Source organism: Melopsittacus undulatus, chromosome 3, assembly GCF_012275295.1.
Source record: "Melopsittacus undulatus isolate bMelUnd1 chromosome 3, bMelUnd1.mat.Z, whole genome shotgun sequence".
NCBI classification, from domain to species: domain Eukaryota; kingdom Metazoa; phylum Chordata; class Aves; order Psittaciformes; family Psittaculidae; genus Melopsittacus; species Melopsittacus undulatus.
This window is the reverse complement of record NC_047529.1, coordinates 103,222,306-103,246,998: the sequence shown is the minus strand read 5'-3', so window position 1 is coordinate 103,246,998 and position 24,693 is coordinate 103,222,306. Positions and strand designations below refer to the sequence as shown.

Below are 24,693 nucleotides of genomic sequence, written 5' to 3'. Positions count from 1 at the left end.
GCCTCTGTCTGTTGGGGGGGGGGGGATTTGTCCCCAGCAACCATCTCCAGGGATGAAGATGCCACAGCCTGCTTGCTCCTGTGCTGGATGTGAGCCCCAGCTCTACATCCCAGCCCACCTCCACATTCCTTCCTGTACAACCAGCTCATGCTCCAGAAGGGTTCACGTCAACTGCGGGTTATTTTCACACATGGGCACTCTGAGGTACCTTCCTGCCCATGATTTCAATGCAGAAACATCACTCGGAACAGGCCACTGTATTTTGGGGGCACATTTCCTATCCCAGCTTTGGCCCTTCCCTCTTCTTTTTGTCTTCAGAGAGCTCCCCTAGGCGTGGGGGTGCGAGGAGCTCATTCACGCTCCCCAGCTGCGCTCTGTGACAGCGGAAAGGGGAGGAATGCCGCTGGCTCGCTGGCTCCAGGGCCCGCAGTGCCACTCGCAGCATCCAGTCCACCCGGTCAGTGCCAAAAGCCGCCGCCTTAGGGCCGGAACCCGCCTCGTCCTCAGGCCGCGGCCCTGCCTGGGGGCCGCAGCTCCCCGCTGAAGGCCCGAACCCGGAAGCCCAGCTCGTTGCCTGGCAACGCCCTCCCAGGTGCCTGTCAGGGCGCCCGCTACAGACAGTCACCGTTGAGGAGGTGGGCAAGGCGGGTGCTGAGAGGAAACAGCGCCTCAGCCAAGGGCGGGCTATAGCGGAACCGGCGAGCCTCCCACACTTGTTGCCAGGAGGTAGCCCTGGGCCCGCTGTCGCTCCGGTCGCAGTCTATCCTGGAGCTGAGAGGAGCCTCCAGTGGGCAGGAGTTTGCAGGAGGCCCGATGGACCCTCGAGCTGTATTTTGGGATCTCTCTGGGCTGTTTTTGGTCTCCTGAAGGCCATTTCTGGGGCCCATGGAAAAGCTTTTTGGGCCCCGGGGGGATTTTGATGCATCTCATGGGATTATTTGAATGTCAGAAGGATTCTGGGGTCCCTGAGGCCCACTTTTGAGTCTCTGGAGGCCATTTGGACTTCTTCTGGGGCCAGTCTGGGGTCCCGGAGGCCATTTAAGGATCTCTAGGGGGGAGTTTTGGAAGGCCCCTCTGCCCTGTTTGGAGATCTCTGGGGAGTGTGGGATTCCTGGGGAGTTTTAGGGTTGCTGGGGGCCTGTCTGGGGGCGTTGAGCTGTTCTGGGGGATCTGCAAGGGGTATTATCATAGAGTAGTTAGGGTTGGAAAGGGCCTTAAGCTCATCCAGTTCTATTCCCCTGAAAACAGGGACATCTCTCACTAGACCGTGTCACCCACAGCTCTGTCCAACCTGGTCTTGAATACAGCCAGGGATGGGGCATTTACCACTTCTCTGGGGCAACCTGAGGGTCCCTGGTGCCATTTTTGGTCCGCAGATGTCATTGTGGAGGCCCTGGGGTGATTCTGGATCCATGGGCTGTATTTTGGCATTTCTGCAGGGGTTCTTTTGGCATCAAAAAGATTTGGGGGGATCCCTGGGTGTAAATCTGGGGGACCCTAAGGCCCATCTGGGGGGGTCCTGGCCATTTTGGGTCCCCAAAGGGCATTTTAGTAGAGCTTGAGCTGGCATTTGGAGGTCCCTGGACTATATTTTGGCGCGCCCAGGGACTATTGTTGGGTCAGACAGATTTAGGGAGTCTTTAAGGGTAAATGTTGGGGTTCCCTCTTGCCTGTTTTGGAGTCCTTGGAAGCCTTTTTTTCCTTGAACTTGCACACACATTCAGTGTGTTTAACCCCCCAAACTAATGTGTCTGTAGGAAATGGTTCTTAGTCGTTTTTTCCATCACCTCTCCCTCCAGGGAAATCTCCCATAAGCTTGTGGCTGGAGAGAAGGACCTGAGTTCTCTTATCCCTTAGCATGAGAGGCAAAACATTCAATGACAATCACAGAACTTTATTATCACAGGCAGAAACACTCAATGACAAACCAAGGAGCTTTGTTGTCGGCTCAGAGTGCCCACCTTCCCCTCCTTGCTGGCAGGATCACCGTGCACCCTGAAACCGATATACGCAGGTGTAGTCCGGGTGGCCCCAGTTGCTCAGCACTCGCAGCAGGATGTAATTCACAGACCCAGAGATCTCATTCTGAAAGGAGGAGAAGAGATGAGTTGTCTTTTCCTCTCTGGCATTCAACTACTGACCTAGCACTGCAGCCATGGACTTGTTCAACACCCTGACTGCCCTGGGAGGGTTGAGGCCGAGACATTCTTCCACCGCTCTACCTCATTGGGCCAAAAGAACAGGAAAGGAACAAGCATCTCCCTGAAATTGTAGTGAACGGATTGGCAAATACTTCTAGCCTACCTCAGGGCACATGCTTCCCCTGTCAGAAGACCCAGCGGTGTCCCTATCATGTCTCAATGCCTTCTCTAGAAGGCCATGGCACAGAACGGCCTCCCTGTCTAGCTGGCCTGGACACTAGAAAACAACAGCATCCTCAGAAAGCCACGTATTTCTAGTCTTTAATGAGCAGGCCAGTAGCAGTGTTTCCTGAGTGGATGTGGCCACGTGTAGGCACTTGGAGTCCAGACAGCCAAGCTGATTTCAGCTCAGCAGTGGTGGTCTGTCAGCACTGAAGCGTAAACCCAAAAGGGAAGGAGAATGGCTATTCCAGGCGTATGCCATTTAGGAGGTTAAAGCAGAAGGAGGACAGCACGGCACACAGCATTCTCCAGGAGAATGTTGCTTCCAGCCCTTGGGCACGGGAGCTTCTCCCAGCAAGCAGCATTTCTCCCCCTCTCCTTTCCTCCCATCCCTTCTCCGTTCTCCTCCCTCCTTTGTCCCCCTACCTTTAGCTGAAAGGTCTGAGTGGGATTCAGTGGTGCCAGGAAAACAAAACAGTCCCAGGAGCTGCTCCTCCTGGTCTTCCGTCACCGCCTAGGGAACGATGGGGTGGACCCATGATGGTCTTCCACCATGGCAAGAATTGACCTCTGGTGGTGAAGTCCTGATTTCTTTCTACCCAAGGAAGAGTTCACAGGGAAAAGACGAGAAGCTGGCTAGCCAGGGTGCTGCCACACTTGCCTACTTAACGAGTGTGGCTGTCAGAAAAGGAGCAGACATTCCCAGGGTAATGATCCCTGAGGATCACTGCTCACTGCATTGGGACCAGGAAGGTCCAAGGGGCAGACACTGTCCAGCTCTTTTTCCCTGTGGCTCCTGGAGCACTATTTTGGCCCAGAAGTCCGTGCCTATATTGGAAAAGAGGAGTCCAATGGTACTCTAAAACAAGGTATATCATATAACGATGTTCCAATTACTTGTCTTACATTCTTTATTCTACAAGGGAATGCTTCTGACCACCCTGAAAAGTATCCATTAACACCAACAAATATTGGTAACCTGTTTTCGGTAACTCAGGAAAATTTATTTGCCAGTACTGTCCTGGGTAGCTTCCTCCCCAGTTGTACCAATTTGATTTCTATTTTCTCCTTCCTACAATTTGCTTGTCTAAGTATTTATACAAAGAGTTGCGACCCCAATGAGTTTTATTAGGTTCCTCCTGAAGTATCTTCCAGAATTGATTACAGGGAATTAAAATTCGCCCATCATGTATCTGAACCCAACCCCCCTTTTTTTTTTTCCTGTCCTTTGAGATCTTCAATCAATTTTCCATCCTCCTTTGAATATCTAGGTTTAGATTTCTCAATTGTTAGTTTGCCATCAGGGATTAAAAGAATGATTTTCTTGTTTGGCTTCAATATTGGCCAAATTATTTCCAGTTTCCTGATCAGAGTCACCAGCTTAAATTTAAAAACCAAAAAAAAACCATGAAGGAGATAACCAGTGGGCTTCTTTCTGTTCCAGAACTGCTAATACAACATGAGACACTAGTACAGTAATCTTTTGTCCCAAGGTAAATTTGCAAGCCTCTTCAATGTTCATGACAACTGCAGCCACAGCTCTTAGGCATCTGGGCTATCCTTTGCTTGCTTCATCCAGTTGTTTTGAAAAATGTACCACTGTCTTCTTATAGGGTCCTAGCTTCTGAGCAAGGACCAAAGCTATTCCCTCTTCATAGGAATATAGCCAAAATGATTTAGTCACATCCGGAAGTCACAGAGCTGCAGTTCTCATAAGCTCTGTTTTAAAGCCCTCCTCTACAGAATCAGTCTATTCCAAAGAGAGGTTTCTTTTATCAGTTCACATAGTGGTCTTACCAGAACACCATAATCATGTATCCATGTCTGCATCATCCAGTCATTCCCAGGTAGGTACTCCTTGATGGCTGATGGTCGTGGTGTTTGATAAATGGCTTCTTTTCTAGCAGTTCCAACTTCTATGTTCTCCTGTTGTTTCATATCCTAGGTAGGAAACTCAGGTTTGAATTAGTTTGGCCTTTTGTCTGGATACCTGATAATCATTCAGTCCCAGAAAATTCAACAATCCCACCATTAACGAGACATATTCTTCCTTTGTTCCTGTAGCAATTAATAGGTCATTCACATATTGTAAGAGTCCCTCTGAGTGGGTGGATCAAAACTTGTTGGACTGGTTTTAAACCCTTCAGGTAATACTGTCCAAATTAGTTGAGTTTTCCTTACTGTGTCAGGATTTTCCTTATTCAAAAGCCAATAAATTCTGGTTTTCTTTGGCCAATATTAAGCAAAGAAAGAGTCCTTTAAATCCAAGACAGCAAACCATTTGATTATTATTCAATTTAGTAACACATGCCTATACCCCCCTTCCTTGGCAGTTCTGTAAAGTCAATCTGCCATTGTTGGCCTGGTCCATTTGTTCCCTTTTAGATTTTTCCAGATTGCAGGGTCACTTATATTACTCTCCATTGCCTCTCAGGGCCATCTCTCTCCCCGGTTATTTCCCCCACAAACACAGCAGTTAGTTACATTCAATGCTTTACAAAGAGATTTTTTTTTTTTTTTTTTTTTTTTTTTTTTTTTTTAGCAACTGTGGGAATTTCATATTGGACTCCAATTTCCATTTCATGATAATACATGATGTTGTATTGACTCTTTATATTTTTCTTTGATCTTAAAACTAATAATCACATTTGGATCTTCTCCAGTTTAAGCCCAATTTTAGTTACTTTTTTTTTTTTCTGTTTCCAATTTTTCAGTTAAATTTCAGTTAAATTTACTGGCTTGCAGGCACGGGTTGTACAGCTCTTACATTGATAGTCATATCTCCAGCCTGCAGTATTCCAGCATACACAAGACCATCTTTTTCTTCCACAGAGGTGTGATGACTGATATCTAGCCGTTTGACTAGGTACATCATCAGGATTTATGTGACATTGGTATCCACCTGGGCAAATATATTTTGGTTGGCTACTATAGTACCACCTCCACTCTAAACTTCCACAATTAGTATCTAAATTATCATCTATAATATCACATGCATCAAAAATTATTGACAGTGAGGTACTCGAATTGGTTATAACTTCATTATAACTTATTCCAATTAATCTTCCTTCTGAATTTGTTCTCACTGAGTTTGATTATATATGCAACTGCCTGTCTTTGTTCCTTTGCATTCATAAAAGGTGTGGTAGATCAGCATTTGAGAGGTTACTCTCCCTTGTCTAGTTGTGGTAATGCATTCACTACAGTTGTTGTGAATGATTTTAGAAGCCACGGCATTTTCCCATATGGTTCCTATCAGAACCGACACCAAAAGAGGTCCGGTCAGGATCATAGTGCTCAGCGGTCACAGCCCCAGGGGTTGCAGCCCTTGGCAGACCTTTTCAGCTGCAGCACCAACTCCCTCCGGTCTTGCCCTCTCTGGTAGGTTAAAGGTATACCCCACAACAACTATTCCAACGAGGTGGTAATTTCACACCGAATGCAAAAAGAACTGTAATTGATTTCTCAAAAACTATTCGTGGTCTCCCTTACCAGTAATAACATACTTCAAACAATTGGGACACTTGGCTCTTAAAATAATTTCAGCTATATCTGCATTTCCCATATCAAATTTACAGGAGTCAATATGAATTATCTCAGTTACTTATCCAAGTCCTTTTGAGGGTCAGCTTGGTGTCTCCGGGTTCAGTCACAACTTTCCATTCTTTCCTTTTATTCATGACGCATGTGTCCACCTTTTTCAGCAGTTCTTATCGCCGTTTCTGTAGTTAAAAGAACAAGAAATGGTCCCTCCCAACGAGGGGATAAACTCTCTTCTTTTTCAGCTTTTATGCCATTTTAGTTCTAATTCATTCACTGCAGCCGCCCCATGGCACTCCCCTCCAGGCAGTCTCACTTCCAGGGTCCAGACTCCCCATAGCACACACACCGATCTGGTTCCACAGAAGAGCCTACTCCCCCACCTCTGCTCAACATTCCTTCTCCACCAGTTTCAAAGCAACCGCTTTCTTTTTTATCCACTTTCCATGTTTCCTCCTTTACTCCCAGTCCGCATTTATCAACATGTCTGTTTCCACTTGTTTGTCAATCCCGGCACCCATCCCATACTCAAACACAGGAGCTGCTCGAGCTCCCTCCTTAACTTTAAACATCTTTCCCCAGTATCACAATCTGAACAACATTTCATTAGCTTTTAGTTTTTCCTGTTCTTTTCCAAAGCAAAAATTAAGGGATCAGGAAGAGGTATATTAATTTTGCACTGTCACATCTGCATACATTCCATTTTCCTTGTCACCTCAAAACAACATTAATTATAACAATGTATCATAATTCAAAGTTCCATTTTTGGGCCATTTTCCTTCATCTTCCAAAGTATATGAAGGTCAGCATTGGTTACAATATTTTACCAACGTTTTCTTGTTTACAGAGGCCCCAGAAGATCCTCTCAGTTCTTTCTAATGAGCCAAAATGTAACCCAATGGGCTTTTCCTCAGAATTTCCTTGTTTTGACCGGCTCCCATTTCAGTCAATCTTTTACAGATCTCTATAGCTTCTCAGTGCTCTGCAAATGCACTTATGAAAATATGAGAGCACCTACACAAGTTTCAGTTACAGAAAACCTTTGCAATCATGCCTCTTAAATTTTTTTTTTTACATTTTTTACAATTTTTTTTTTTCCAGTTTGTGTTTTTTTCTCTCTTTTTTTTTTTTCTTTTAATCTTATACACAGGACAGAGACAGGACCACAAAACATAGACACTTCGTCCGTCTCCGGCCGCTCTCCTCGCGGAGACACGGAACCGCGGATTGGGACTCCACACTCGCTTCGTAGCTATGCTACGTCTCAGTCACACAGAAACACAAGTTACACATGGGATCCCCCACTCATACTATGGTTCCGCTTACCATCCTCACGGTTCTCAGAATTTGAGATACAGCAGAAACCTGGTGGGTTCGCTTACCCTTCACCTGCCCCCCTAGCAGGTCCGTCCTGGCTCCCAAAACTTGGGATACAGCGAAAACCCGGGCTCACCCGATCCGCTCCCAGGATCGCTAGCAGCCGCTCTATCGGTCGGCGAGCCCCCCGCTTGCAAGCCATACCAACCAAGGGGAACTTCGCTGTGCGCCAGACGTCTCTGCGCGCCTTACCAGCAGCCCCGGGCCACGCGTACGCCTTACAGGCCACCTAAATTACCAAAACCTAAATTACCAAAACCCAAATTACCAAAACCCAAGCATACCGTTTCTCCGCAGCCGGCACAGGTTGTTGTCTGTCCCCGCAGTGAGCAGACGAGAAGTGGAGGTCCTCCAGGCAAACAGCCTGTGGCGCCGAGGATGTCCACCCCTTGGCCGATCCTGCAGCCGGACAGAGGTCTCCTGGCTGGCTCGCCAAATTGATACGCGGATAGACTCCACAACTAGTTAAAGTTGTAAAGTAGGTATGCTTTTATTCAGCGCTGAGGTGCATGGGGATAGCTCCTGCAAAGCATGCACACCTCAGGGTGGTTGTCCCTTTACACTTATTCTCTTAAGGTATACATAGACATGAGATTGCTCAATCCGCCTATACATATTTATTACCTATCCCCGCTTCGTATTATAATGAGCCGGAAGGTCCTTTGCACTTGCGCAGTGCCCCTTCTGATCATGGGCAGGGGTCTCAGGATGAAGTAAATGAGTCTTCCTCCTGTGGGCAGGGGTCTTCAAGATGAAGTAAATGAGTCTTCCTCTTCTTAACCTTTTTACCTTTTAATCTTCAGACATGGATTTAGGGTTAGTTGGCGCCCAGTCTGCTTCTCCTACTGCTTATCAGTAGGAATAAACATCCGTGTTTTTGTCATGGTCTTAAGGCCTGATCGCCCAGTCTGCTTCTCCCCGGCTTATCAGCAGGACCTTTCATCTGCTTTTGTCAGCAGAACTAGCATCTGCTTCTTCCCCTCCAGCAATAATCAATGCCTTGGCAAGGTGGCAGTGGCAGATACTTAGGACAGACAATACTTTTGTTTAAGTAAAGGAATTCCTTTAACCCCCTTGTACAATTTCTCTATATTACCCCCCTGTACATTGGTTACCAGTGCATCATTATCATAGAGTAGTTAGGGTTGGAAAGGGCCTTAAGCTCATCCAGTTCTATTCCCCTGAAAACAGGGACATCTCTCACTAGACCGTGTCACCCACAGCTCTGTCCAACCTGGTCTTGAATACAGCCAGGGATGGGGCATTTACCACTTCTCTGGGGCAACCTGAGGGTCCCTGGTGCCATTTTTGGTCCGCAGATGTCATTGTGGAGGCCCTGGGGTGATTCTGGGATCCATGGGCTGTATTTTGGCATTCTGCAGGGGTTCTTTTGGCATCAAAAAGATTTGGGGGGATCCCTGGGTGTAAATCTGGGGGACCCTAAGGCCCATCTGGGGGGGTCCCTGGGCCATTTTGGGTCCCCAAAGGGCATTTTAGTAGAGCTTGAGCTGGCATTTGGAGGTCCCTGGACTATATTTTGGGCGCCCAGGGACTATTTTGGGGTCAGACAGATTTAGGGAGTCTTTAAGGGTAAATGTTGGGGTTCCCTCTTGCCTGTTTGGAGTCCTTGGAAGCCTTTTTTTCCTTGAACTGCACACACATTCAGTGTGTTTAACCCCCCCAAACTAATGTGTCTGTAGGAAATGGTTCTTAGTCGTTTTTTCCATCACCTCTCCCTCCAGGGAAATCTCCCATAAGCTTGTGGCTGGAGAGAAGGACCTGAGTTCTCTTATCCCTTAGCATGAGAGGCAAAACATTCAATGACAATCACAGAACTTTATTATCACAGGCAGAACACTCAATGACAACCAAGGAGCTTTGTTGTCGGCTCAGAGTGCCACCTTCCCCTCCTTGCTGGCAGGATCACCGTGCACCCTGAACCGATATACGCAGGTGTAGTCCGGGTGGCCCCAGTTGCTCAGCACTCGCAGCAGGATGTAATTCACAGACCCAGAGATCTCATTCTGAAAGGAGGAGAAGAGATGAGTTGTCTTTTCCTCTCTGGCATTCAACTACTGACCTAGCACTGCAGCAATGGACTTGTTCAACACCTGACTGCCCTGGGAGGGTTGTGGCCGAGACATTCTTCCACCGCTCTACCTCATTGGGCCAAAAGAACAGGAAAGGAACAAGCATCTCCCTGAAATTGTAGTGAACGGATTGGCAAATACTTCTAGCCTACCTCAGGGCACATGCTTCCCCTGTCAGAAGACCCAGCGGTGTCCCTATCATGTCTCAATGCCTTCTCTAGAAGGCCATGGCACAGAACGGCCTCCCTGTCCTAGCTGGCCTGGACACTAGAAACAACAGCATCCTCAGAAAGCCCCGTATTTCTAGTCTTTAATGAGCAGGCCAGTAGCAGTGTTTCCTGAGTGGATGTGGCCACGTGTAGGCACTTGGAGTCCAGACAGCCAAGCTGATTTCAGCTTCAGCAGTGGTGGTTGTCAGCACTGAAGCGTAAACCCAAAAGGGAAGGAGAATGGCATTCCAGGCGTATGCCATTTAGGAGGTTAAAGCAGAAGGAGGGACAGCACGGCACACAGCATTCTCCAGGAGAATGTTGCTTCCAGCCCTTGGGCACGGGAGCTTCTCCCCAGCAAGCAGCATTTCTCCCCCTCTCCTTTCCTCCCATCCCTTCTCCGTTCTCCTCCCTCTTTGTCCCCCTACCTTTAGCTGAAAGGTCTGAGTGGGATTCAGTGGTGCCAGGAAAACAAACAGTCCCAGGAGCTGCTCCTCCTGGTCTTCCGTCACCGCCTAGGGAACGATGGGGTGGAGAAAACATGAGTGCCCTGGTCCACCATGGCAAGACTGAACCTCTGGTGGTGAAGTCCTGATTTATTTCATCTACATAGCCCAAGGAAGATAATCACAGGGAAAAGACGAGAAGCTGAAGCTAGCCAGGGTGCTGCCACACTTGCCTACTTAACGAGTGTAGGCTGTCAGAAAAGGAGCAGACATTCCCAGGGTAATGATCCCTGAGGATCACCAATGCTCACTGGCATTGGGAGCCAGGAAGGTCCAAGGGGCAGACACTGTGCCAGCTCATTTTCCCTGTGGCTCCTGGAGCACGGTCTTGGCCCAGAAGCCTCCTTTTGTGTGGTATATTGGACAAAAGAGGAGTCCAATGGAAAGGGAGCAACTCCAAGGAGCCTGGTTCTTCTGCAAGGCAAGAGGGAGCCGCAGGCCTCTGGGTTCTGACCCGTATTTACCCCCTGCTTAGAAATGCTGAGCAACCCTCTGCCCCCCACTCAGAGAAATCACTTACGTAGACAGCAAAGTCCTTTGGAGCACTGGAGACACCGTTTTTGAGGAGCGGTGGCCCTGAGACATGGTCCATGGTGACTGCTCTGGGAATGATTGGCACAGAGAGCTTGATGAGGACGTGTCCCTGACTTCCATGGAAGGGCCAGCAGTTTCCTGGATGATTTTCCTTCTGAAAGGAGAAGAAGAAACTGCGTTCACGTGGAGAAGAGTGCCCCGGCTTTCGTTTCTGCCATGAGCATCACGGAGTAAGAACTGATCTGGCCCACCAGCTCTGCTCTGAACTGCATCTAGTGCCTTGGGTCAGACCCTGCCAGTACCAAACAGAGCAGCAGTTGTGAGAATCCACAGGTCACAAGACCCCTTCAGCACTGTAGAAGCACTGTGAAGGCACGCAACTGGGTGTGTTCCCATGATCAGTGCCAGGAGAGCTTGCCAACACAGAGTGGGGCCCTCCAGCAGTGCAGGCCCTCAGCCATGCTGACAGTTTGCACAGGGACGAGGAAGACAAAGGCTGCAGGACCAAGGCTGCCTGCTAGCAGCTCAGATGGAGGACCTGAGGCAGTCTGGGAGAGGAAATACTCGGCAGGGAGACAGTGAGTGAGTCCATACAAGAATGTGACAGGGAAAGAAAGCTTTGAGGAGCAAAGAGAAGGGTAAAGGCAACTCTCAGCAGCATGGTTGCATTCTCCAACACCCCCCCACACACCCCCAAACCCGCCTTTCGTTTTCCTGTTTCTTGGTGCTCCTACCTCAAGAATAAGTTCAGGAGATCTCACATAATCCAGCGATAGCGGGGAAAACAACACGATTTTATATGCCGAACTCCGGTAGGATGGACTTGTGTATTCAGGAATGACAGCAGCCCCTGGAAATGAAAACATAAGCACGATCATTGAGCAGTGTCAGGAGGAATATTGCACTGTTCGCCTGAGAAATGCTGTTAAGTGCTCCTCCATCTCCTGCAGTGGGATTCCCCTCTTTCTTCCTGGCGTGATCCCTCTGGAAAGCAGAGCTGGGACTCATGAACCTATGGTAATGTCAGCTGGAATGTCAGCTAGGCTTTCTGCTCTTTAGGTGGAGTCCAGCCGCTTCCAGAGTCTGTCAGTGGGTACGTTTTTTAGGGCACAGTGTGGCCCTCGGCTTCTTGCCCTTTCTCTCCTACCACTGAGCCCGTTCCAAGGCCCATCTTGTCAGTGTGCGCAGGAAGCACTCTGGAACCAGTCTGTGTACAACGGCACAGCACCTGACGATTTGAGGGCATAATCAGTCATCGGGACTTGGCTTTCTTCCAGCTTCTCCAAGACTTGATTGATGATCCCTTGAACAGCCTGGGGAAGAGAACAAAGGCAAGCGCCTGTTAACAGGAAAGGAATGGGACAATCATCTCCCTTGCAAGGCCAGCCAAGGGGAAGGTGTATGAGGTTCAACTCAGCTGTGAGGAAAGCCCAGATTGCCTGGAAACCTCCCAGGCTTGCTCTACACTGAGAAAGGTATAAGTACAGCAACTGGGACTCCCATCACGGTGCTCTCTTCCCCCATACAGAAGTGTGGAGCGAGAGGAAAGGAGGTGTGGCCATGCACAGCACTTGTTCCAGCCACACCAGCCTTTTGGCTAGCCAGGACAGGGAACTGTAGAAAGATAAAGTCTGGAGGGAGGAAAGAAACCTCTGAGTAGAGCCTTCTGCAGCATGCCCTTACCAATCCAGAAAAGCCTGGGAGCTTAGACTGCTTCAAGGCTTCATGGAGAGCACGCTCGGTGACATCCCTTGTGATGTAATGCTGGTGATAAAACTCTTGCTGGAGCATCTGGAGCTGTTCTTTGGGGATCTGGGCTCTACTCAGTGCTTCTCCTATTTCATTCGCTGCTGGCCTAGGAAAGCGAGAAACAAGAGACTGTCACTCTTGTGGCTGGCCTCTCGAACACCATGGGGGTGTGAGCAAGGTAAGAAGCCTGGCTCTGAACGACTGGCAGGGCAATCATGTCTTAAGCAGTCGGGAGAGCTTGGTCCAAAGTGCTTAGAGTTTCAGGCTGAGAAGCAGCTTCCTGGCTGCCCGGGAACATTTGGGGAAACTGAGGAACATCTCCAGTGTGCCCAAAGCCGCCACGTTCCCTACTCCATGTGCCAATGTCTTATCAAAGCCAGGCAAGAGCAGATCTGAAGGGGAGCAGGTGGTATTCCCTATAGAAAATACTAACTAGAACAACTCAGACATGAACATGGAAAGCTGCAAGACACACAGGGAGCAAGGGAGGGTGGCTGCTGCTGCCAGATGGTTCCTCTCCACAGCATCTCTCTCCCCTGCTTTGCTGTAAGCAGACCAGGCCAAGCAAAAGGGTGACGGATGGGTGGCCCCAGTCCTCTAGTGGATGTGGGGAGCTATAGGTGACCATTTGACAGACAGAAGAAAGGGCAATGGGAGAAGGTCAGGAAGCTGTGCTAGGTGAGGTCTCTGTGAGGCAGGACAGAAACGATGTCCTGCTGAGGCCCAGGGGCAGAGCTCCTCTAAATCACCCTCAAGTCGAGAGGAAATAACCTGTACCTCCACGTCTCCTCGTCGCATCCAGAGGGGACGGAAGGCGCCTGGAACAACAATGAAGGGAACAGTCATCACAAACCGCAACAGACCAGTGATTTGCTGGAACCTAAGCAAGCCCAAATCTGCATAATAATTCTTTTTATCAGCCGTGTGCAGTGCCACTGGCTGTGGAGACACTGATATTCGGTACAGCTGACCTTCACCCGAATGACCTGCCAGGATGCCAACTGTCCCCAACCCTAGCCACAGTGTTTTACTGTGTGGTACGTTACGTCCTGGTAGAACCAGTCTCGATCTGAAGAAACCTGAATGACACCTGCTGTTCGGGGGGGAGGAGGTGAAGGCCTGGCATCCTGCTGCAGCCTTCCAGAGGCCTTCTTCACCCAGCAGTCCCACGTGGTGAACGCCTGTTAAGACACACAGCAAAACTCTCCTTACGCTTTGAACTTGGTCTGAGGCTGGGTTATGCATCGGCTTCCCTTTCCCTGGCTCTCCCAGCTGCCACAGTTGTTTCTCCTCTTGTAGTCTTTGAGAAAGGTTGTGAAAGAGGGCTTCACAGCACACAGATATTCCTTCCCATGGAACATGCTCCTTGTCCCGCAGAAGCTTTTCAGCTCCTGGGGACAGGGGAGGATAGCCACTGCCCCTCCATCGCCTTAAGAGAACTGGCTGAGCCCTTCCTTGCCTCCACAGCCATTCCTCTGAAGCAGGGGGAACTGGCACACCTCTCTCACTTCTTCCTACTCTTTGCTGGGCTACTCCGGTCAGAGCACATGGAGCCCTATCTCCTAAGGCACCATGCTCAGGTCCCAGTTCCACCAAGACTCACCGAACAAGAGCAGACTGATGAGCAGCACCAGAGTCACTGCCTTCAGAGCCTTCATTCTCCTACGCAGCAGCACCAGGGTCACTGCCTTCAGAGCCTTCATTTTCCTATGGAGCAGCAAAGAGGAAAAGGATAGTGAAGCTGGTGGCACCCATGCAGTTCAGCAGCAGACCTGAGAGCAGCAGTAGGGATGGCAGGTCTTGAACCTAGCTCACGGCATGCACTTCATTAAAAATAAACAGTCCTCTTATGTTTTTCCAAGAACCAGGAAGCTCAGGCTCATAACCCATTCTGCAGAGGCTTCAAACATACCTTTTCAAAACTTGGCCCCACCGTGAGACTCTCTCTTTCTGCACTGAGGTGCAGACAACAGGCATCCTGCTTGCTCAGGAGCAAACCAACCACTGTGGAGTCTGTTCCCTCAAGAGCTGCAGTCTCTTGACACAGGGACAACTCTGATCTTCCACCCTCCTGTGTCTGCCTCAAAGCCAACAGTGCTTTGTGACATCACTGGCACTAGGCAACGTCACAACAGAAGGCAGCCCTGTGTTCTAAGGCCAAGTCCGACATGAGCGGGAGCAGGTTTTGCTCCTCTGCATGAGGGAAAACATCCTCCAACACCAGACCGTATCCTCCCATCAGAGGTGGCAGCTCTCTGCATTCCCACTTGCATTCCCACTTTGCACCAGGACAGCTAGGACCTCTGGCTCTGTACCCTGAGCATGCTTTGCGATACCCAAACTCTGGGTATTAATTGCTACAGAGCTGCACAATGACAACATTACCATCATTGTCACAGGGCCTCAGTTCACAGCAGCTACAAAGGCCCTTTGGAAAGGCTCCCAGGCATGTTGCTTTCTCTGAAGAGGACCTGCTGCTGACCTGTGCCCAGTGTTAGCAGCAGAGCCTTCCGGCCACCAATGTTTCTGTGCCACCACAGCACCAGGGCCCTGGCTCCATCAATAAAGCTGAAATGATCACACCAGGGGTATGTGTTTTCCTGGTGTCCCTGTGAGCTGGCTGCATGTCCCCTGGTGTTGTGCCCCATGGGTGGGTGCCTCTGTCTGTTGGGGGGGGGGGGGGGGGGATTTGTCCCCAGCAACCATCTCCAGGGATGAAGATGCCACAGCCTGCTTGCTCCTGTGCTGGATGTGAGCCCCAGCTCTACATCCCAGCCCACCTCCACATTCCTTCCTGTACAACCAGCTCATGCTCCAGAAGGGTTCACGTCAACTGCGGTTATTTTCACACATGGGCACTCTGAGGTACCTTCCTGCCCATGATTCAATGCAGAAACATCACTCGGAACAGGCCACTGTATTTTGGGGGCACATTTCCTATCCCAGCTTTGGCCCTTCCCTCTTCTTTTTGTCTTCAGAGAGCTCCCCTAGGCGTGGGGGTGCGAGGAGCTCATTCACGCTCCCCAGCTGCGCTCTGTGACAGCGGAAAGGGGAGGAATGCCGCTGGCTCGCTGGCTCCAGGGCCCGCAGTGCCACTCGCAGCATCCAGTCCACCCGGTCAGTGCCAAAAGCCGCCGCCTTAGGGCCGGAACCCGCCTCGTCCTCAGGCCGCGGCCCTGCCTGGGGGCCGCAGCTCCCCGCTGAAGGCCCGAACCCGGAAGCCCAGCTCGTTGCCTGGCAACGCCCTCCCAGGTGCCTGTCAGGGCGCCCGCTACAGACAGTCACCGTTGAGGAGGTGGGCAAGGCGGGCGCTGAGAGGAAACAGCGCCTCAGCCAAGGGCGGGCTATAGCGGAACCGGCGAGCCTCCCACACTTGTTGCCAGGAGGTAGCCCTGGGCCCGCTGTCGCTCCGGTCGCAGTCTATCCTGGAGCTGAGAGGAGCCTCCAGTGGGCAGGAGTTTGCAGGAGGCCCGATGGACCCTCGAGCTGTATTTTGGGATCTCTCTGGGCTGTTTTTGGTCTCCTGAAGGCCATTTCTGGGGCCCATGGAAAAGCTTTTTGGGCCCCGGGGGATTTTGATGCATCTCATGGGATTATTTGAATGTCAGAAGGATTCTGGGGTCCCTGAGGCCCACTTTTGAGTCTCTGGAGGCCATTTGGACTTCTTCTGGGGCCAGTCTGGGGTCCCGGAGGCCATTTAAAGGATCTCTAGGGGGGAGTTTTGGAAGGCCCCTCTGCCCTGTTTGGAGATCTCTGGGGAGTGTGGGATTCCTGGGGAGTTTTAGGGTTGCTGGGGGCCTGTCTGGGGGCGTTGAGCTGTTCTGGGGGATCTGCAAGGGGTATTATCATAGAGTAGTTAGGGTTGGAAAGGGCCTTAAGCTCATCCAGTTCTATTCCCCTGAAAACAGGGACATCTCTCACTAGACCGTGTCACCCACAGCTCTGTCCAACCTGGTCTTGAATACAGCCAGGGATGGGGCATTTACCACTTCTCTGGGGCAACCTGAGGGTCCCTGGTGCCATTTTTGGTCCCGCAGATGTCATTGTGGAGGCCCTGGGGTGATTCTGGGATCCATGGGCTGTATTTTGGCATTCTGCAGGGGTTCTTTTGGCATCAAAAAGATTTGGGGGGATCCCTGGGTGTAAATCTGGGGGACCCTAAGGCCCATCTGGGGGGGTCCCTGGGCCATTTTGGGTCCCCAAAGGGCATTTTAGTAGAGCTTGAGCTGGCATTTGGAGGTCCCTGGACTATATTTTGGGCGCCCAGGGACTATTTTGGGGTCAGACAGATTTAGGGAGTCTTTAAGGGTAAATGTTGGGGTTCCCTCTTGCCTGTTTGGAGTCCTTGGAAGCCTTTTTTTCCTTGAACTGCACACACATTCAGTGTGTTTAACCCCCCCAAACTAATGTGTCTGTAGGAAATGGTTCTTAGTCGTTTTTTCCATCACCTCTCCCTCCAGGGAAATCTCCCATAAGCTTGTGGCTGGAGAGAAGGACCTGAGTTCTCTTATCCCTTAGCATGAGAGGCAAAACATTCAATGACAATCACAGAACTTTATTATCACAGGCAGAACACTCAATGACAACCAAGGAGCTTTGTTGTCGGCTCAGAGTGCCACCTTCCCCTCCTTGCTGGCAGGATCACCGTGCACCCTGAACCGATATACGCAGGTGTAGTCCGGGTGGCCCCAGTTGCTCAGCACTCGCAGCAGGATGTAATTCACAGACCCAGAGATCTCATTCTGAAAGGAGGAGAAGAGATGAGTTGTCTTTTCCTCTCTGGCATTCAACTACTGACCTAGCACTGCAGCAATGGACTTGTTCAACACCTGACTGCCCTGGGAGGGTTGTGGCTGAGACATTCTTCCACCGCTCTACCTCATTGGGCCAAAAGAACAGGAAAGGAACAAGCATCTCCCTGAAATTGTAGTGAACGGATTGGCAAATACTTCTAGCCTACCTCAGGGCACATGCTTCCCCTGTCAGAAGACCCAGCGGTGTCCCTATCATGTCTCAATGCCTTCTCTAGAAGGCCATGGCACAGAACGGCCTCCCTGTCTAGCTGGCCTGGACACTAGAAACAACAGCATCCTCAGAAAGCCCCGTATTTCTAGTCTTTAATGAGCAGGCCAGTAGCAGTGTTTCCTGAGTGGATGTGGCCACGTGTAGGCACTTGGAGTCCAGACAGCCAAGCTGATTTCAGCTTCAGCAGTGGTGGTTGTCAGCACTGAAGCGTAAACCCAAAAGGGAAGGAGAATGGCATTCCAGGCGTATGCCATTTAGGAGGTTAAAGCAGAAGGAGGGACAGCACGGCACACAGCATTCTCCAGGAGAATGTTGCTTCCAGCCCTTGGGCACGGGAGCTTCTCCCCAGCAAGCAGCATTTCTCCCCCTCTCCTTTCCTCCCATCCCTTCTCCGTTCTCCTCCCTCTTTGTCCCCCTACCTTTAGCTGAAAGGTCTGAGTGGGATTCAGTGGTGCCAGGAAAACAAACAGTCCCAGGAGCTGCTCCTCCTGGTCTTCCGTCACCGCCTAGGGAACGATGGGGTGGAGAAAACATGAGTGCCCTGGTCCACCATGGCAAGACTGAACCTCTGGTGGTGAAGTCCTGATTTATTTCATCTACATAGCCCAAGGAAGATAATCACAGGGAAAAGACGAGAAGCTGAAGCTAGCCAGGGTGCTGCCACACTTGCCTACTTAACGAGTGTAGGCTGTCAGAAAAGGAGCAGACATTCCCAGGGTAATGATCCCTGAGGATCACCAATGCTCACTGGCATTGGGAGCCAGGAAGGTCCAAGGGGCAGACACTGTGCCAGCTCATTTTCCCTGTGGCTCCTGGAGCACGGTCTTGGCCCAGAAGCCTCCTTTTGTGTGGTATATTGGACAAAAGAGGAGTCCAATGGAAAGGGAGCAACTCCAAGGAGCCTGGTTCTTCTGCAAGGCAAGAGGGAGCCGCAGGCCTCTGGGTTCTGACCCGTATTTACCCCCTGCTTAGAAATGCTGAGCAACCCTCTGCCCCCCACTCAGAGAAATCACTTACGTAGACAGCAAAGTCCTTTGGAGCACTGGAGACACCGTTTTTGAGGAGCGGTGGCCCTGAGACATGGTCCATGGTGACTGCTCTGGGAATGATTGGCACAGAGAGCTTGATGAGGACGTGTCCCTGACTTCCATGGAAGGGCCAGCAGTTTCCTGGATGATTTTCCTTCTGAAAGGAGAAGAAGAAACTGCGTTCACGTGGAGAAGAGTGCCCCGGCTTTCGTTTCTGCCATGAGCATCACGGAGTAAGAACTGATCTGGCCCACCAGCTCTGCTCTGAACTGCATCTAGTGCCTTGGGTCAGACCCTGCCAGTACCAAACAGAGCAGCAGTTGTGAGAATCCACAGGTCACAAGACCCCTTCAGCACTGTAGAAGCACTGTGAAGGCACGCAACTGGGTGTGTTCCCATGATCAGTGCCAGGAGAGCTTGCCAACACAGAGTGGGGCCCTCCAGCAGTGCAGGCCCTCAGCCATGCTGACAGTTTGCACAGGGACGAGGAAGACAAAGGCTGCAGGACCAAGGCTGCCTGCTAGCAGCTCAGATGGAGGACCTGAGGCAGTCTGGGAGAGGAAATACTCGGCAGGGAGACAGTGAGTGAGTCCATACAAGAATGTGACAGGGAAAGAAAGCTTTGAGGAGCAAAGAGAAGGGTAAAGGCAACTCTCAGCAGCATGGTTGCATTCTCCAACACCCCCCACACACCCCCAAACCCGCCTTTCGTTTTCCTGTTTCTTGGTGCTCCTACCTCAAGAATAAGTTCAGGAGATCTCACATAATCCAGCGATAGCAGGGAAAACAACACGATTTTATATGCCGAACTCCGGTAGGATGGACTTGTGTATTCAGGAATGACAGCAGCCCCTGGAAATGAAAACATAAGCACGATCATTGAGCAGTGTCAGGAGGAATATTGCACTGTTCGCCTGAGAAATGCTGTTAAGTGCTCCTCCATCTCCTGCAGTGGGATTCCCCTCTTTCTTCCTGGCGTGATCCCTCTGGAAAGCAGAGCTGGGACTCATGAACCTATGGTAATGTCAGCTGGAATGTCAGCTAGGCTTTCTGCTCTTTAGGTGGAGTCCAGCCGCTTCCAGAGTCTGTCAGTGGGTACGTTTTTTAGGGCACAGTGTGGCCCTCGGCTTCTTGCCCTTTCTCTCCTACCACTGAGCCCGTTCCAAGGCCCATCTTGTCAGTGTGCGCAGGAAGCACTCTGGAACCAGTCTGTGTACAACGGCACAGCACCTGACGATTTGAGGGCATAATCAGTCATCGGGACTTGGCTTTCTTCCAGCTTCTCCAAGACTTGATTGATGATCCCTTGAACAGCCTGGGGAAGAGAACAAAGGCAAGCGCCTGTTAACAGGAAAAGGAATGGGACAATCATCTCCCTTGCAAGGCCAGCCAAGGGGAAGGTGTATGAGGTTCAACTCAGCTGTGAGGAAAGCCCAGATTGCCTGGAAACCTCCCAGGCTTGCTCTACACTGAGAAAGGTATAAGTACAGCAACTGGGACTCCCATCACGGTGCTCTCTTCCCCCATACAGAAGTGTGGAGCGAGAGGAAAGGAGGTGTGGCCATGCACAGCACTTGTTCCAGCCACACCAGCCTTTTGGCTAGCCAGGACAGGGAACTGTAGAAAGATAAAGTCTGGAGGGAGGAAAGAAACCTCTGAGTAGAGCCTTCTGCAGCATGCCCTTACCAATCCAGAAAAGCCTGGGAGCTTAGACTGCTTCAAGGCTTCATGGAGAGCACGCTCGGTGACATCCCTTGTGATGTAATGCTGGTGATAAAACTCTTGCTGGAGCATCTGGAGCTGTTCTTTGGGGATCTGGGCTCTACTCAGTGCTTCTCCTATTTCATTCGCTGCTGGCCTAGGAAAGCGAGAAACAAGAGACTGTCACTCTTGTGGCTGGCCTCTCGAACACCATGGGGGTGTGAGCAAGGTAAGAAGCCTGGCTCTGAACGACTGGCAGGGCAATCATGTCTTAAGCAGTCGGGAGAGCTTGGTCCAAAGTGCTTAGAGTTTCAGGCTGAGAAGCAGCTTCCTGGCTGCCCGGGAACATTTGGGGAAACTGAGGAACATCTCCAGTGTGCCCAAAGCCGCCACGTTCCCTACTCCATGTGCCAATGTCTTATCAAAGCCAGGCAAGAGCAGATCTGAAGGGGAGCAGGTGGTATTCCCTATAGAAAATACTAACTAGAACAACTCAGACATGAACATGGAAAGCTGCAAGACACACAGGGAGCAAGGGAGGGTGGCTGCTGCTGCCAGATGGTTCCTCTCCACAGCATCTCTCTCCCCTGCTTTGCTGTAAGCAGACCAGGCCAAGCAAAAGGGTGACGGATGGGTGGCCCCAGTCCTCTAGTGGATGTGGGGAGCTATAGGTGACCATTTGACAGACAGGAAGAAAGGGCAATGGGAGAAGGTCAGGAAGCTGTGCTAGGTGAGGTCTCTGTGAGGCAGGACAGAAACGATGTCCTGCTGAGGCCCAGGGGCAGAGCTCCTCTAAATCACCCTCAAGTCGAGAGGAAATAACCTGTACCTCCACGTCTCCTCGTCGCATCCAGAGAGGACGGAAGGCGCCTGGAACAACAATGAAGGGAACAGTCATCACAAACCGCAACAGACCAGTGATTTGCTGGAACCTAAGCAAGCCCAAATCTGCATAATAATTCTTTTTATCAGCCGTGTGCAGTGCCACTGGCTGTGGAGACACTGATATTCGGTACAGCTGACCTTCACCCGAATGACCTGCCAGGATGCCAACTGTCCCCAACCCTAGCCACAGTGTTTTACTGTGTGGTACGTTACGTCCTGGTAGAACCAGTCTCGATCTGAAGAAACCTGAATGACACCTGCTGTTCGGGGGGGGAGGAGGTGAAGGCCTGGCATCCTGCTGCAGCCTTCCAGAGGCCTTCTTCACCCAGCAGTCCCACGTGGTGAACGCCTGTTAAGACACACAGCAAAACTCTCCTTACGCTTTGAACTTGGTCTGAGGCTGGGTTATGCATCGGCTTCCCTTTCCCTGGCTCTCCCAGCTGCCACAGTTGTTTCTCCTCTTGTAGTCTTTGAGAAAGGTTGTGAAAGAGGGCTTCACAGCACACAGATATTCCTTCCCATGGAACATGCTCCTTGTCCCGCAGAAGCTTTTCAGCTCCTGGGGACAGGGGAGGATAGCCACTGCCCCTCCATCGCCTTAAGAGAACTGGCTGAGCCCTTCCTTGCCTCCACAGCCATTCCTCTGAAGCAGGGGGAACTGGCACACCTCTCTCACTTCTTCCTACTCTTTGCTGGGCTACTCCGGTCAGAGCACATGGAGCCCTATCTCCTAAGGCACCATGCTCAGGTCCCAGTTCCACCAAGACTCACCGAACAAGAGCAGACTGATGAGCAGCACCAGGGTCACTGCCTTCAGAGCCTTCATTCTCCTACGCAGCAGCACCAGGGTCACTGCCTTCAGAGCCTTCATTTTCCTATGGAGCAGCAAAGAGGAAAAGGATAGTGAAGCTGGTGGCACCCATGCAGTTCAGCAGCAGACCTGAGAGCAGCAGTAGGGATGGCAGGTCTTGAACCTAGCTCACGGCATGCACTTCATTAAAAATAAACAGTCCTCTTATGTTTTTCCAAGAACCAGGGAAGCTCAGGCTCATAACCCATTCTGCAGAGGCTTCAAACATACCTTTTCAAAACTTGGCCCCACCGTGAGACTCTCTCTTTCTGCACTGAGGTGCAGACAACAGGCATCCTGCTTGCTCAGGAGCAAACCAACCACTGTGGAGTCTGTTCCCTCAAGAGCTGCAGTCTCTTGACACAGGGACAACTCTGATCTTCCACCCTCCTGTGTCTGCCTCAAAGCCAACAGTGCTTTGTGACATCACTGGCACTAGGCAACGTCACAACAGAAGGCAGCCCTGTGTTCTAAGGCCAAGTCCGACATGAGCGGGAGCAGGTTTTGCTCCTCTGCATGAGGGAAAACATCCTCCAACACCAGACCGTATCCTCCCATCAGAGGTGGCAGCTCTCTGCATTCCCACTTGCATTCCCACTTTGCACCAGGACAGCTAGGACCTCTGGCTCTGTACCCTGAGCATGCTTTGCGATACCCAAACTCTGGGTATTAATTGCTACAGAGCTGCACAATGACAACATTACCATCATTGTCACAGGGCCTCAGTTCACAGCAGCTACAAAGGCCCTTTGGAAAGGCTCCCAGGCATGTTGCTTTCTCTGAAGAGGACCTGCTGCTGACCTGTGCCCAGTGTTAGCAGCAGAGCCTTCCGGCCACCAATGTTTCTGTGCCACCACAGCACCAGGGCCCTGGCTCCATCAATAAAGCTGAAATGATCACACCAGGGGTATGTGTTTTCCTGGTGTCCCTGTGAGCTGGCTGCATGTCCCCTGGTGTCGTGCCCCATGGGTGGGTGCCTCTGTCTGTTGGGGGGGGGGGGGGGGGGGGATTTGTCCCCAGCAACCATCTCCAGGGATGAAGATGCCACAGCCTGCTTGCTCCTGTGCTGGATGTGAGCCCCAGCTCTACATCCCAGCCCACCTCCACATTCCTTCCTGTACAACCAGCTCATGCTCCAGAAGGGTTCACGTCAACTGCGGGTTATTTTCACACATGGGCACTCTGAGGTACCTTCCTGCCCATGATTTCAATGCAGAAACATCACTCGGAACAGGCCACTGTATTTTGGGGGCACATTTCCTATCCCAGCTTTGGCCCTTCCCTCTTCTTTTTGTCTTCAGAGAGCTCCCCTAGGCGTGGGGGTGCGAGGAGCTCATTCACGCTCCCCAGCTGCGCTCTGTGACAGCGGAAAGGGGAGGAATGCCGCTGGCTCGCTGGCTCCAGGGCCCGCAGTGCCACTCGCAGCATCCAGTCCACCCGGTCAGTGCCAAAAGCCGCCGCCTTAGGGCCGGAACCCGCCTCGTCCTCAGGCCGCGGCCCTGCCTGGGGGCCGCAGCTCCCCGCTGAAGGCCCGAACCCGGAAGCCCAGCTCGTTGCCTGGCAACGCCCTCCCAGGTGCCTGTCAGGGCGCCCGCTACAGACAGTCACCGTTGAGGAGGTGGGCAAGGCGGGCGCTGAGAGGAAACAGCGCCTCAGCCAAGGGCGGGCTATAGCGGAACCGGCGAGCCTCCCACACTTGTTGCCAGGAGGTAGCCCTGGGCCCGCTGTCGCTCCGGTCGCAGTCTATCCTGGAGCTGAGAGGAGCCTCCAGTGGGCAGGAGTTTGCAGGAGGCCCGATGGACCCTCGAGCTGTATTTTGGGATCTCTCTGGGCTGTTTTTGGTCTCCTGAAGGCCATTTCTGGGGCCCATGGAAAAGCTTTTTGGGCCCCGGGGGGATTTTGATGCATCTCATGGGATTATTTGAATGTCAGAAGGATTCTGGGGTCCCTGAGGCCCACTTTTGAGTCTCTGGAGGCCATTTGGACTTCTTCTGGGGCCAGTCTGGGGTCCCGGAGGCCATTTAAGGATCTCTAGGGGGGAGTTTTGGAAGGCCCCTCTGCCCTGTTTGGAGATCTCTGGGGAGTGTGGGATTCCTGGGGAGTTTTAGGGTTGCTGGGGGCCTGTCTGGGGGCGTTGAGCTGTTCTGGGGGATCTGCAAGGGGTATTATCATAGAGTAGTTAGGGTTGGAAAGGGCCTTAAGCTCATCCAGTTCTATTCCCCTGAAAACAGGGACATCTCTCACTAGACCGTGTCACCCACAGCTCTGTCCAACCTGGTCTTGAATACAGCCAGGGATGGGGCATTTACCACTTCTCTGGGGCAACCTGAGGGTCCCTGGTGCCATTTTTGGTCCGCAGATGTCATTGTGGAGGCCCTGGGGTGATTCTGGGATCCATGGGCTGTATTTTGGCATTCTGCAGGGGTTCTTTTGGCATCAAAAAGATTTGGGGGGATCCCTGGGTGTAAATCTGGGGGACCCTAAGGCCCATCTGGGGGGGTCCCTGGGCCATTTTGGGTCCCCAAAGGGCATTTTAGTAGAGCTTGAGCTGGCATTTGGAGGTCCCTGGACTATATTTTGGGCGCCCAGGGACTATTTTGGGGTCAGACAGATTTAGGGAGTCTTTAAGGGTAAATGTTGGGGTTCCCTCTTGCCTGTTTGGAGTCCTTGGAAGCCTTTTTTTCCTTGAACTGCACACACATTCAGTGTGTTTAACCCCCCCAAACTAATGTGTCTGTAGGAAATGGTTCTTAGTCGTTTTTTCCATCACCTCTCCCTCCAGGGAAATCTCCCATAAGCTTGTGGCTGGAGAGAAGGACCTGAGTTCTCTTATCCC

The 24,693-nt window shown here is 51.4% G+C and overlaps 2 protein-coding genes across 3 annotated transcripts; both read right to left on the bottom strand.

Moving 5' to 3' along the window:
- Nucleotides 1-9,096: 9,096 nt before the first annotated feature.
- LOC117435947 (SUN domain-containing protein 3-like) lies at nt 9,097-12,425 on the bottom strand. Of its 2 annotated transcripts, none has more exons than XM_034060853.1 (6): nt 12,303-12,425; nt 11,848-11,932; nt 11,354-11,469; nt 10,606-10,773; nt 10,008-10,094; nt 9,097-9,304 (listed from the first exon to the last, which is right to left on the bottom strand). In XM_034060853.1, the coding sequence occupies exons 1-6, from the start codon at nt 12,408-12,410 to the stop codon at nt 9,170-9,172; spliced, it is 699 nt and encodes a 232-aa protein (XP_033916744.1). In that variant the 5' UTR covers nt 12,411-12,425; the 3' UTR covers nt 9,097-9,169. The 2 variants fall into 2 exon arrangements, with proteins under 2 accessions (XP_033916744.1, XP_033916745.1); XM_034060854.1 differs by lacking the exon at nt 12,303-12,425 and adding an exon at nt 12,105-12,129.
- A 4,477-nt stretch (nt 12,426-16,902) lies between these two features.
- Nucleotides 16,903-22,153, bottom strand: LOC117435934 (SUN domain-containing protein 3-like). Its single transcript, XM_034060772.1, has 10 exons — nt 22,089-22,153; nt 21,779-21,882; nt 21,265-21,356; nt 20,952-20,992; nt 20,108-20,279; nt 19,652-19,736; nt 19,158-19,273; nt 18,411-18,578; nt 17,813-17,899; nt 16,903-17,110 (listed from the first exon to the last, which is right to left on the bottom strand). Exons 1-10 carry the CDS (start codon nt 22,151-22,153, stop codon nt 16,976-16,978), a joined length of 1,065 nt encoding a protein of 354 aa, XP_033916663.1. The 3' UTR covers nt 16,903-16,975.
- Nucleotides 22,154-24,693: the final 2,540 nt, after the last annotated feature.

Excerpts from the sequence above, each read along its gene's own strand:
- LOC117435947 (XM_034060853.1), bottom strand. The coding sequence starts at position 12,410 with ATGCTCCAGCAAGAGTTTTATCACCAGCATTACATCACAAGGGATGTC. Across the intron at positions 10,095-10,605 it reads CAAAGGACTTTGCTGTCTAC|GCGGTGACGGAAGACCAGGA; the intron begins GTAAGTGATTTC and ends ATCGTTCCCTAG. Across the intron at positions 9,305-10,007 it reads CTCAGACCTTTCAGCTAAAG|AATGAGATCTCTGGGTCTGT; the intron begins GTAGGGGGACAA and ends TCCTCCTTTCAG.
- LOC117435934 (XM_034060772.1), bottom strand. The coding sequence starts at position 22,153 with ATGCCTGTTGTCTGCACCTCAGTGCAGAAAGAGAGAGTCTCACGGTGG. Across the intron at positions 20,280-20,951 it reads TGCGACGAGGAGACGTGGAG|GCCAGCAGCGAATGAAATAG; the intron begins GTACAGGTTATT and ends TCGCTTTCCTAG. Across the intron at positions 19,737-20,107 it reads TCCCAGGCTTTTCTGGATTG|GCTGTTCAAGGGATCATCAA; the intron begins GTAAGGGCATGC and ends TCTCTTCCCCAG.